At 39.4% G+C, this 12,204-nt stretch overlaps 1 protein-coding gene across 20 annotated transcripts in view; it reads right to left on the bottom strand.

Annotated features, from left to right (window-relative positions):
- DLG2 (discs large MAGUK scaffold protein 2) overlaps nt 1-12,204 on the bottom strand; it is a 981,924-nt gene that overhangs the window by 825,044 nt on the left and 144,676 nt on the right. For 14 of the 20 annotated variants that reach the window (XM_038135749.1, XM_038135838.1, XM_038135932.1 and 11 more), the window contains exon 5: nt 10,840-10,938. In XM_038135749.1, the coding sequence (XP_037991677.1) occupies nt 10,840-10,938 (99 nt within the window). Of the gene's footprint in view, nt 1-3,587; nt 4,753-4,791; nt 10,804-10,839; nt 10,939-12,204 lie in introns of those variants that run through there. The other 6 variants (XM_038137568.1, XM_038137475.1, XM_038137286.1 and 3 more) reach the window with 5 other exon arrangements.

Genomic DNA, 12,204 nt, shown 5'->3' with positions numbered 1-12,204 from the left:
CGTTACTTATATTAAGGATACTAAACCACTAGTCTAGATTGCCCAGGAAGTTTTAAAATCTCTGTCCTGAGAGAAGGTCTTTAGCTAGCTTTGCCATTGGCTTTCTGTGTTTTAAGCCCGTAGAAAGCCACTTCTGAGCTCTCCCTTCTAGCAACTAGTGCCAGAGAGCTTTTGGGTTTTTTTCCCAGTGAAAGCTAATCACATTTTCTATGCCACCTAATGCCAAGAACTGGGGGTTCTGGGGGTGCACCTCCTGTTACAGTGAAGAACATTGAGCTACTTATGTTCTTTTTCACTAGTGGCAGCTCCTGTTGTATTCATGAGTCTGCAAAAGGCAGAAGGATGGAAGGAGAGCTGGTACCTACAGGAGAGGACAGCATGTTGCCTTTGACTGTTGGGAGGCACAGTGGGAATGCTCTTCCCTTTCAAAAACTCCTGGTTCTCCCGCTGGGATGGAGGCTCAACCTAAGCTTTAATTTATACTGAATTCTTTCTAATGATAAAATAATGCCACCAATTAACATGCTTTATGTGACAGTAAAGGAAAGATGCTATGCTGGGAACATGATCAATTAAAATAAACCAGGACAACCATAAGAAGCTGTCCTTGACTGATTCAGCATTTCTGTAGTCCTGTGTTCAGAAATGCATAGAAAAATGAAAGAAATAAAAAGAGGAAGAATTTGTACAAATTAATATCTTAAATCTATCTTAAACATTCTTTATACTTTGGCTGAAAAAAACATCAGTAGGATTTAAGATTTGGCAAGGTATATTAGAAATTAATTTTATTAGATGCCATCTTTTACCATGCAGAGTTCAAAGCCAGATCTGTAGATTCATTGAACATAATGTACAAGGGCACATTCACTCCACCACAACATTTATGTCATTTTCTATAATGTGAAAATACCAAAAAAGTCCAGACTAAATTTAATGACCAGGTGTTAAAAATGTCAACTCTTTGAACAGTGTTCATCTTTTGCAGTTTAAGAAGTATTTATCATTTACTCCCTTTTTATTACTTAAGATCTGAAGAATAAACCTGATGTTTTTACTCCCTCTGACATCAAAATCCACTTTTTTCAAGACAAAGAATGGCAATTATTTGCATAAATCAGATAAATGCCTATTCATATACGGACAATTAACAGATCTGAGGTCAAAAATAAATACACTGTTGCGCTGTAGAATTCATGCTTATCAAAATGATTTTTTAAAAAGTAACAAATTTTCTGAAAAAGGTCTGCTCTTTTTATATTAGTGAAAATTGGCATAAACGGATTTTTAAAAATTGGTGCTTTAAAGGAAGGAGAGTTACTCCAATGAAAATAAAGGCAGTAAGATCAGATTATGGACCAACACAACACTAGTCCAGCTATTTAAATATGGCATAACATAAGATGAGCAAATCACTAATTTCTTTGGTTTCAAGCTGTTGCAATATGAATGAGTTCTGAAACTAGACTTTTGCCATTATCCAGCTCAATTACATATGATATTATGTTGTTTTCACATGCCTGCAAATAAGAGAGCCATGTACAATTCACATTGTATCTCATTCCAACACCAACATTGGCAGCAAAGACCGAATATCCGGAGTTGAGTATTTGAGGCTCACTCACATGCTTGATTTTCAGATCATTTCAGGCACTCAGTGTTGGATTCAAGAGACAGAAAAGCTGAAAGGAAAAATGTGTGTAGATGGAGTTGGGAGCCCTGCTCAAGGCAGCAGCAGTAGTGAGCTGGCAGTGAATCCATGTTTGTTATTTCCCAGAAGGCCCTGGGAAAATATTCAGAGGAAGACTTTCAGCACCAGTTCATAAAATAAATAAGTGATGTCTCTTGACATATTAAAAAAAAGGTACTGGGGCATGTTTTTTTCCAATTACACCATCTTAAAACTTGACTTATTCCCCTGTCCCCAAATCCAATTTCTGTGCACCTCCATTCCAAACTTTCTAGGCAAAGCATGGATGCAACTGCAGGTCTTCACAGCACGACAAGACCCCCAGAAGTAGAGCTAATCACAGCTCTTCTTTCCAAACTTTTGAACTGGAAAACAACACTTGGGTGTGTAAAAACTGCTTCACGTGATCCTGCACCTCAGCTTTGTTCAGCAGTGCTGCACCTCCATTGCTGAGCGCTTTTCAATGGTATTGCATCAACAGGTACCCACAAGTGCCCCTGCTCTGCTCCAGGGCTGATTGAGCATAGAGTCTCAGATTCAGCACAGCTTGTGGGAGCCAGGAGGACCTGGAAAGAACAGAAAGTGAATGAGGCCACAGCCTCCTCCAATTTATCCTCCTTCTGTGGCCTCATTCACCTCTTGTTCTCTTCCCATATGGGTTTCTCCACCAGCAAGATGGGAATGACAGCTGGCATCTGTTTCCATGGCTCCACTGCGCTCCCTGCTCTCTGCAGTGGCCACCCACCGCCCCTCTCTGCTGCCCATGGGTGCCCAGGATATAGCGTCCTGACCTTCTCCATGTTACAGATGGGTGTCCCCATTCTGCACAGCTGTGACGCAAAAAATGACAGCAGTGATGACAGCAGTGCTAACCCCTTCTTTGCCTTATCATTTGTGCAGCCTTCAGGTGTTCTGGCCACCGAAGGCATTTTGCAAGTCCTGTGGAAACTATAAAGTTCCTCAAAAGTAAGGCAGAACAGGGAGCACTGTGCTGAACCCCAAAGCTGGATGTCCCTGCTAACTTCTCGTTACAAACCCCACCATCGCCACGTGCAAAGGCGGATGCAAACACGCGCTGAGCTGCCGGCCCTGTAGCAACAGAAAGGGAGTTCCCTCACCATCACCCTCCATTTAATATTAATTTAGTTTGATAAGTTTGAAGATGTCTCAAGGAATCATTCAGCTTTTCCCTACACCAGATCTTTAGGTTGGGAAGTGTCCCTAACCCTGGTCCTTAGCCTGATGCCACTGTTGTGGAAAAGAAATTGTCTGTATTCACGTTTGGAAGAAATTATTTAGAAGGACTATTTCCGAACAGTCCAGCTAGGTCTAAAATCAGTGTAAGAGTGCTGAATTGGGACCTAGGCATTTTTATTTTTCAGGCCTAGAGAGGCAAAGTAATGTATGTTTTTTCCCAAAAAAAGCCACAATAAGCCACAAGAAACTTGCATCTCTCCAATCAGAAACACCATGACTATCTAAACTACATCTGATTGGCCTCCTTAAAATCCTAGGACCCATATAATGCCCCTTTCTTTATTATTCCTTAGTTTACAGAATAAACTGATAAGCTGAGAAAATATGTGCAGTATACCATGTATTCGGAAAGTGCTCTAGTTGCTAGAGTTATTAATAGACACAAGCAGAGGCTAAGATAAAATATGAAATCCTTTTCGTCTTGCTAGTAAAAATTAAGTAAAAAACATATAATTTAGGAAGTCATATAGAAACAAACTGCATTATCTACAGATAAAGAGAACAAAATGCTCATGGAAGCAAAGCTTATTCATCACTTTATCTTGCAACCTGACACAGTACATGCTCAATCTATTTAATTACAGGAACAGAAAAATAGCAGAGAAATATGTACACAGAACAGCAATGTTTCCAGTCCTACCTTGGTCGTGACAATGCACAGACAATCCATTCTGTAAATCTCCACAGGAGTGTATGTAAATCATAAAAATAAATCAGCAAGGGTGAGGAAAGGCTTTTGAAAAGCATGAACAGAACCGGAGGCTTGAATCTGCACAGCCGGCTTTTCCAAGTGGGGCCCTCATAAGAAACTCGAGTCCTCCTCCACAATGCTAAAGGCAGTCATGATGCTCACAGGGATCAGTAAACCCACTAGAAATCGTCTCAAGGAAAACTTCCAGGTGGCTTATCAGGCTTGATTGCTGCATTGTTCAATCTGAGATCAAAATATGCTGTTGAATGGTATGCAGCCCTCTAAATGGGAAGATGAGAACCACAACAAGCACAAAAGAGCAAAAGCATCACATTTCAGCCCTAGCTCTGGTTTCACAATTCTGATCTGCTGTTTCAGTATACCCATAAGATTTCCCTTGCCAAGTCTCTCTCTCTCTCAGCCTCTCTCTCGCTCTCTCTCTCTCTCAATCTCTCTCCCTCCCGCTCTCTCCTTCCCTGTCTTTTTTTTCCTCCCCCCTTTCACTCGCTCTCTCCCTCCTCTTCCCTACTAACTCCGAGCAAGCACAAAACACACAACTATCGGGCCCATCTATCACAGTGCTGTCACTTCTCTGCCAAAACAACTGCTTTGGGTTGTAAGGGGTTTTATTAAGAGCATGATTCCTACAAACACACATTGCTGGAAGTGCATGATTGAAACATGAAGGTGTGTGTGAGAACTCGTGCGTCACAGCTACAATTGCTCAGAATTACTGGGTCAGATTCGGATTTGGGAAGTGAATATAAATAACAGCTGGATAAGGCGAACTTTAGCTATAGCAGAAAATAATCAGTCAGGGGAAAGAACCAGGATTTGCATATTTACACATGCACGTGGATCTGTCAGCACAACAGTGATATAATTATAGTTTACCACCCGTGGAAAAAAACCCTACGTTACATACATTATTCAAAGCTTTGTAGGGGAACCTTTTTTTTTCCCCACCTATGAAAAATACTTCAAACTTTTAATTAAAAGAAAGCACCCTTAACAACAGAGCTTAAACACTCCTTAAATTCTCTCCAAAACTTTTCTTACATCATTGACAGATTCAAAGACTTAATCTGTTTATCTCATGTTCTCTATGTTTTGCTTGGAGTTTTACAGACTGTTTAAGCCCCCAAAGCCCTACCTTTCTTGCAGTGATGCTGGCGCAGAACTTGCCTTTCAGGTGTTTTACATGAATCATTCTGAGTTAGAAAGCTTGCTGTCAGCTCTTACAGGCTTCCCTCTCTTCCACATAGAGGAAGAGAGAGAGAAAAAAAAGAGGGAAGGAGAGAGAAAGAGACTCAGAAGGGGAAAGATATGTAAAATGAAAGCTCTGGCCAAAGAAAGAGGAAAATCAATGCTCCTATTCACTGGAAAAAAAAAAAAATACAGCCAACTGGACTGTTGACAGCAACAAGAGGAAATGTCTAGACACCCATACATTACAATTCACCTTTTCAACACACCGGACAGCACAATCTCCCCTGGGTGCTTTGAGGATCTCTCATTCTCACTCAGAGCTAAAATATGTTTTTAATAAAATAAGCCTTTCCAAGAAAAGAAAAGATTATTTAAGAGTCATCTCTCTTCCATAAATTACTCAGGTTATAACCCTAATATTCCCGTGATTGTTGGAGCAGTGAGACTCTCAGTAAATGACACATATTATTTTGCCAAAATGAGGTCACTGCTACCAAAGTTACAAAATCCATAGTGAATCAGATATGTGGTCAGAGAGCAATCAACCCTCCCCCAACTATTAAAGTCCTGGTGGATACAACTTCTTAAAGAGAAAGTCTCCAGAGCACTTAGAACTGTGTCTAAGGCTTTAACTCACTGTGAGCAAACCCATGTGCACAAAACAAACTTGATTTGCATTTACAGGCTGTGCTAGAACCTGCAGGTTTTCTCCCTACTGAGGTTTAGTCCAGTAGCCAAACAGTCAGAGAAGTTTATTAAACTATAGATTACATGAAACAAGGAACTTCCAAACATCCTTGAAGTAAGAAAAAAAATAAATATCCCCTTAAGAGGAAATTAACCCATTAATATGGTGTAACGTAAGCCATCCTTTTGGTCTAAGCATGATTGGGTAAAAGTAAATTCAGTCTACTCTAAAATCAGCAGATATTTTAACACTTGAGTGTAAAGCACCCAACAGTTTGTTCTCTTCTAATTCAAGCTTATCTAGTAAGGTATGAAGTATTTCATGCATATAATTACCTAGTGATGTGGCTGTAAAATTTCATCTCAGACTTGCAACTGGCATATGGAGATGTATTTTGAAATTGGTCTCTAAGTGCATGATCTGTAAATGCTTCTACTTGCAACTCTACTCTTGTGAGATGATTCCAGTGAATTCATGATCCTATTTAAAGTTCATTTGAAAAACAGAGGGTTTCAACCCTTTGGGGATGCTTACATGAACGTGACTCACCCAGCTCCCTCAAGTGTACCAAAATGCTTCCTCCTGCATGCCTCCATTTTTTGACTGCCACCTCCTTCCATTAAATATGACAATGAGTATTTAACAGGGCAGGATTTGCACATGTGCTCCTCAAGCTTAATGCATAATTGAGCAGTTTGCTCCCTAAAACACTGACACCTACTTTTTACCCCCATAATCTCCCGTAGCTCAAGACAGAAGGAAGACATGCTTTTGGGGTGCAGACCCCAGCTGCAAACTTCCACAGGCTGATTTTTTTCACCAGGGCTCCTGGTCATAGCTTCTAACACACAATGACTGGCAAGAGATGACTGTCTATGGGTTTCTAGTGTTTCTTCAAAGATTCAGTCCCTCACGTCAATTAACAACCCATCCAGACCCCAAAAAGAGGCTGAGCTGCTTAATTTTGTTTCTCCAACTAGATACTTTTTCTATTCATTTTTTCTTCCCAAGAATGAGATTTTCAAATCCTTAGCACTGCTTTACCCTTCATTAGCAACACCTCCTGCTGCTCTAATTTCTGGAGGTCATATCACTGCTTAGCTCTATTTTTTTCCTCTGTTCTTTCAGCCTTCTTCTAATATATACATATGATCTTGACTGAAATCTACTATAGAAAAGCTTGACCCAAAAACTAAAAAATTGAGGAGCAGCCATCTGGGGTGAAAAGACATGGTTTATAGTTGCTCATAGTCAACTTAGATGGTAAAAAATAGCCTCTGTCATGAGCTCTGACTCTTGGGAAGCCTTAATATAGGAAGAGTAACGACTATTTCCTACTGTGACACCTGTGGTTCTATGTATCACCATGTGAAAACCATCTGCCCAGCTCACTGCTTCCTTCTCTAATTTTACAAAGGTATCTGTTTTTAAGTCATACAAAAACCAATAATTTGAGGTGAGTGGGTGAAATGGGATGGTCTTTTAATGCAGTCTACACTGGACAATTTAATGCTCCTTTCTGGCATTAAAGTCTTCATGGTATCCAGGTACTTCCACTTGGATAACCAAAGCAGAGGGTTTAATTAGGCCACTATATTTAGAACCAGAGCCTGCAACATCCTGCTGCATTGAATATTTGTAAAAGCAAGCTTCTGTAAAAGCTAAAAATATTAGAAAATATTCTGATTTTTTTTTAATCTTTCATTATGCACCTTCTTAAACACTTCTTAAATTCTTTTGAAACGTAAATATTATAAAGCAAAAACTGTAAAGAAAAATAGATTGCTAAACATTTTTTTAAAGCATAACTGCTTTATTTGCTTTTATTTAAAGAGTAGAGATTATGAAAAACAAGAGCACTATGGCTCCAAGTTTTGGAGCAGACACAAAGAAAGAAGGCATCTAACCAGACTGTTAACATTGCATTAGTAATGTCAGCATCTTAAAAATTTAGCCAGTGACTATTTAGAGCTCTACGCACCTACACAGAGAACACATGAGCATACACATGCTCTTAAAATTATAGAGAAATGTTTATTTACTCCTAATGTATCTTAAATTGTGTACTATGGAGTACTTGTTGATGGTATTACATTCCCAGGTTATATTCTTTCTCCTTTTCAGATTCTATATATATTGCATCCAAACAAGCTACAAATAAATACTTTTCTGATTACGTCTGCCAAGAGGGCAATTGTTGTAATTGGCAAATTATGTCTTTACAGCCAGAGTTCACTTATACCACTTGAACCCAGTTCCTGTGGATCCCAACTGGTTACTTAGTAGGCTAACACCAGGATTCAAGTGACCTGAGTAAGTATATGCTAGAAGGTAAAATCTCATGAGACAGTTCCTTTATGAAGGCTGCTTTGTGGTACACTAAAAAAAAAATTAAAAAAAAAAAAAAAAAGGAGAGAGAGAAAATAGAGAAACTACTAATCTCGTAGATCCTGCATGTGTAGTTAAAAGCTGTATTACAGATGAAATGTCAGAATAAATCCTTCTTCATCCAGAAAGATAAGTTAATACAAATTTCAGAAAGCACGTTCTGTATACCTTAGTTACTCAGAATTTTAATGCAGTTCCCAGACTGAATCAGAAGCCCAGGAGTCCTGGTGTTAATTTAAAGATCACCAAATTAGCAATTCTTCCCCTCCTAAATGCAGCAGCCTTAAGAGCAGCAGCTCTGCAACTGGCCTGAGGCCCAGGAGAGTCTCAGACAGAAGCTATAACACGAATCATTCCCTTCACCAGTGCATGGCAAATTTCACTGCTATTTAGCACAATCAATGTTGGAGTCCTGACCAATTTCTCCAGCTGGTAGTTTTTCCAATGAGAAGAAATAGACAATTCTCTTTTTTGTAGGGAAGCAGACCTTGCCTCTCGAAGCCTGAAGGTAGATGATAAAATGGGCACAGGGACAGGTGGACAGCCAGCTCCACTCCCTCTCCACAAGGTCTGTGCACCCAGGTGGCCTCAGTGGCCTTGGGCTCAACAGCCACAGAAAAAAAGTTTCTGCTGCGCAGTTCTGGAGGGGATTCCCTCTCTTCTTACCCCAAATACAGTCCCACCTTACCACCCCTTTATGCAGTATGTGGGAGCTTGCACCACTTTAGCCAGGCAACCGCCCCAGAAGAAAAACTAAACAAGCTATTTCTGAGATAGTGCAACCTCTCCAGCAGTCTCATTGCCACATGCTCACCAGTTTGGGGTCCTATGAGAAGGCAGTATGGCAAGCCAGGAACACAATATGATTTGTAGGATTTTAGGACATGAATTTTCAGCACAAAAATTTTCAGCATGAAATTTTCACAGAGTATGGGGCAGAGGTCCTTGACTCATCCTACAGCTCTGAATGTCCTTGTACAAGCTAGCCTTTCCAAAGCCCCGCAACCTCCGTTAGCTTAAAACTTATGCCTAATACTTTTTCTATTATTTCCTATACAAATCCATAATTGTTTTCTTGTTTGACACAAATCCCTTACTCTGAAAGAAACAGAAGTGCTTCATTTACAAATGCTCTGCTGGCTTTATGCAGGCTGGGATGCTGTGCAACAGAATCATATGGTACTTCAGGGCAGTACGTCCAGAAGTGGTTCTCAATTCTCAAGATCAATGGTGAATGAAGAGTTCATTTACATTCTTGAGCATTCTGCCTGGGGAAGTAAATCTAACAACCAATTGATCATCAGCAACTGAAAATCTCTGGCACATATGTTACATGTAGCCACTCTTAAATACCTAGGTGTCACTGTCATAGCAACCGCTAACACTCAAGCACACTCACTTGAAAAAGAAATCAGACAAAATGATGCTTTCAAGAGAACTGACACACTAAACCACAAGATCCTGGGAACGAAAACAAAACATCTGCTATCTACTATCCCATGATACTGAGAACTGGACAAAACACCACTCACAGCTCTGAATGCCTTAGAGTTTGGCAATACTGTTGCCAATTTTCGGAGTTTCCTCTCAGGTATGCTTTGTACATGAACAGCATGAAAATGTAGTATGTAGACTTGCTGATGGAGAAACATTCAGTCCATGGTTTGCAGTGACTCTAAGTAGGAGGATGGTGCATTGTTCAGCTGGCCATTTGTAACAGAAATCATGTTGTGAAATGGAGATGAGATCAACCACATCCCGTGATTTTCACAACATCCTTGTGGAGACAATGTATTTAGGGCATATATCAAACTTTTGATAATTCCTTGCTTTTGAGAAATAAAATCTTCCATAAATATAAAGACAAATTTCAATGAATATATATGTTCTTGTATTTCAACTATCAAGTACCACCACGCTACCATATGGTACAAAAGTTTTTCTGATTGGGAAACTGGGAACACAACAACCCAAGAAACTCCAAAAATCATGTTAGAAAATTAGATCTTTAGCTTATTCAAATATAATGAACAGGTAAATTGATCTAGAAATGGAAATAAAGCACATGGAAAAGCTTTAGAAAAGAGGAATAACCCGCGAGTTTCTACTGTTGGAAATAACTTTGCTTAAGTCTACAACGTACCACACAAGCACACCAGCTCAGTTAATGTCTCTTTTCTTTTCATCATGTTTCCTTAAACTTAATAAGTTTCTTTCACTTCAAAAAGGAAAAAATACACAATGACGCCAAGGCTGAAAGTCTACATAATAATATCTAAGCCCAAGGGAATTGCTCCAGCCAAGTTGTGAACCTATGAAAATAATGGAGATACTGTAATGAAACACTTATGACTTCACTTGCATGCAGCAAGACAGGGAAGTGTAACACAGCCCCTTACCACAGCCATGAAGTAATGCTGTTCAGCAGAGTTTTCTGATCGGTATCATTAGGCTTCCCATATAAAAATCATCACTTTTCTGACATTTAAATTCTTCCATACTGACTCCAGACCAAAAAGAAACTACAACACACACTAAGAGACTGAAAACACCTGGAATAAAACTTCTAACTGTGCAACAACTTGGACTTCAAAAAACAGACTGAAATGAAACCACCTTGAGATCAGCAAATCTGTAGAACCATCACCAATATAAACAAGACTTGTACATAAAAAAAAAAAAAAATTAAATCCTGCTTAGGTCAGCATAAAATACCCAGGGCTAGCAATATACCACAATAAACTGCAGCTGTAAGCCTCGTTCAAATGTGATAATGGACATGCAGCCATTAAGCAGAAATAAATTTTTAAAAAAATCCAGAAGCTCAAATTCACTTTGTCCTACACACTTCACCTCCAGCAAAACTCCATTAAACAAGGATTTCATTCTTCATCAAAAAAAAAGAGTGGACAATACCTTTGTCTTCATGTCCACCACATAGTTTTCAAAAGTCGGGTTCTCCTTGTTGCATTCACCACGTTGGCCATATCCTTCTGATCCACTGGAAGCTGCAGGCTAAATAGCAGGGTCGAAAAAAACATAAATAAAGTAGTTGAGATGTGTGCTTTAATTCAATTAGATTTAAACATAAAGACTATCATGCACACACAAAATGGTAGCCTGAATTAGGATAAGTATCATGCGGCTTATACAGAAGATTTTCACCTCAATGTTTTTTCATGCAAAACTTTCTGCGTTTAATCTTACAGGCACTCTCATGGAAGTCCGTGAAAGTCTTGATAGGCTAAATCTGCAAGATGATGCTTATCATAATCTCTGTGTGACTTCAGAAGGCATTGAAGTTGCTCTGGAGCTCTCGGCAACAGAACATAAAGATAAGGAAGGAAATCAGTGCCCTGGCAAAAAGACCTGCTGACCGTGATGTGGCTCTCACCTGGAGTAGCTGCAGGAATTATATCTCCTTACAGCAACAAACAAATTATCTGGTTTGTTTTCTTATATCTAATTCATTACATTCTCCTAAGTGAAACATTTTTTATAAAGTTTCATGCTTGACTTGTAACCATATGTGTAAATGTTTTAAATTCAAATGCATTTTTTGTTACTTTTCCTTCATTTACACAGATTTCAATCTTGCGTTGCTCACACAAAACCCTCATAAAACACACAGTATTTCTTCAAATAACATCTTTGGCAGAAGACATAGTAAATGGCTGTATTTGTTTTTCAATTTTCCTGCTGGAAATCTAATATATTACTGTAGATTTTACATTAAGACAGTAAATATTACAAATGACATCTCTGTTTACAATGCTCTGCCCTGCAATAATGTGCTTGAAGAGTCAGCCTTTGAATGAAACGTGATGACTGCCTCTAACTTGGATCTCAAAAAATTTCTGAGCACTCTGCAAAAGCACAAACAGGAAAGCAGGGAGGATTCAAACGGAGTTCAGTGTCTTGGTGTCTGTGGGTGCCAGGCATTGCAAGCATCCTGAGTGATTTAGACCCATCCTGTTTTAGCCTGTGCAGGCATCCCGCAGGAGTGCAGTCAATTTTAACACAACAGGCAAGAAATTGTTAGCATTTTAAGTAGAGCAACCTTTGCCAGCACAACTTAGAAAACAACAAGCCAGTGCCACAGAAGCAGCCAAATCACACTCGCATGTGCAAATGTTCTCTCCTCTAATCCTCGGTTGTTTATTTAGGGCTCTGTCCAGCAAAAGACTGAGCACTGGCCCCAGTCCAGCCAACTACTTAGACACGTGCTTTTAGCTTCACTGGAACCAATGGATGAATCTTGTGCTCCAGTAAAGACTGTGT

This window comes from Motacilla alba, chromosome 1, assembly GCF_015832195.1.
Source record: "Motacilla alba alba isolate MOTALB_02 chromosome 1, Motacilla_alba_V1.0_pri, whole genome shotgun sequence".
In the NCBI taxonomy this organism is placed as follows: Eukaryota; Metazoa; Chordata; class Aves; order Passeriformes; family Motacillidae; genus Motacilla; species Motacilla alba.
Note: the sequence above shows the minus strand (reverse complement) of the source record. Positions and strands in the feature narration are given on the sequence as shown.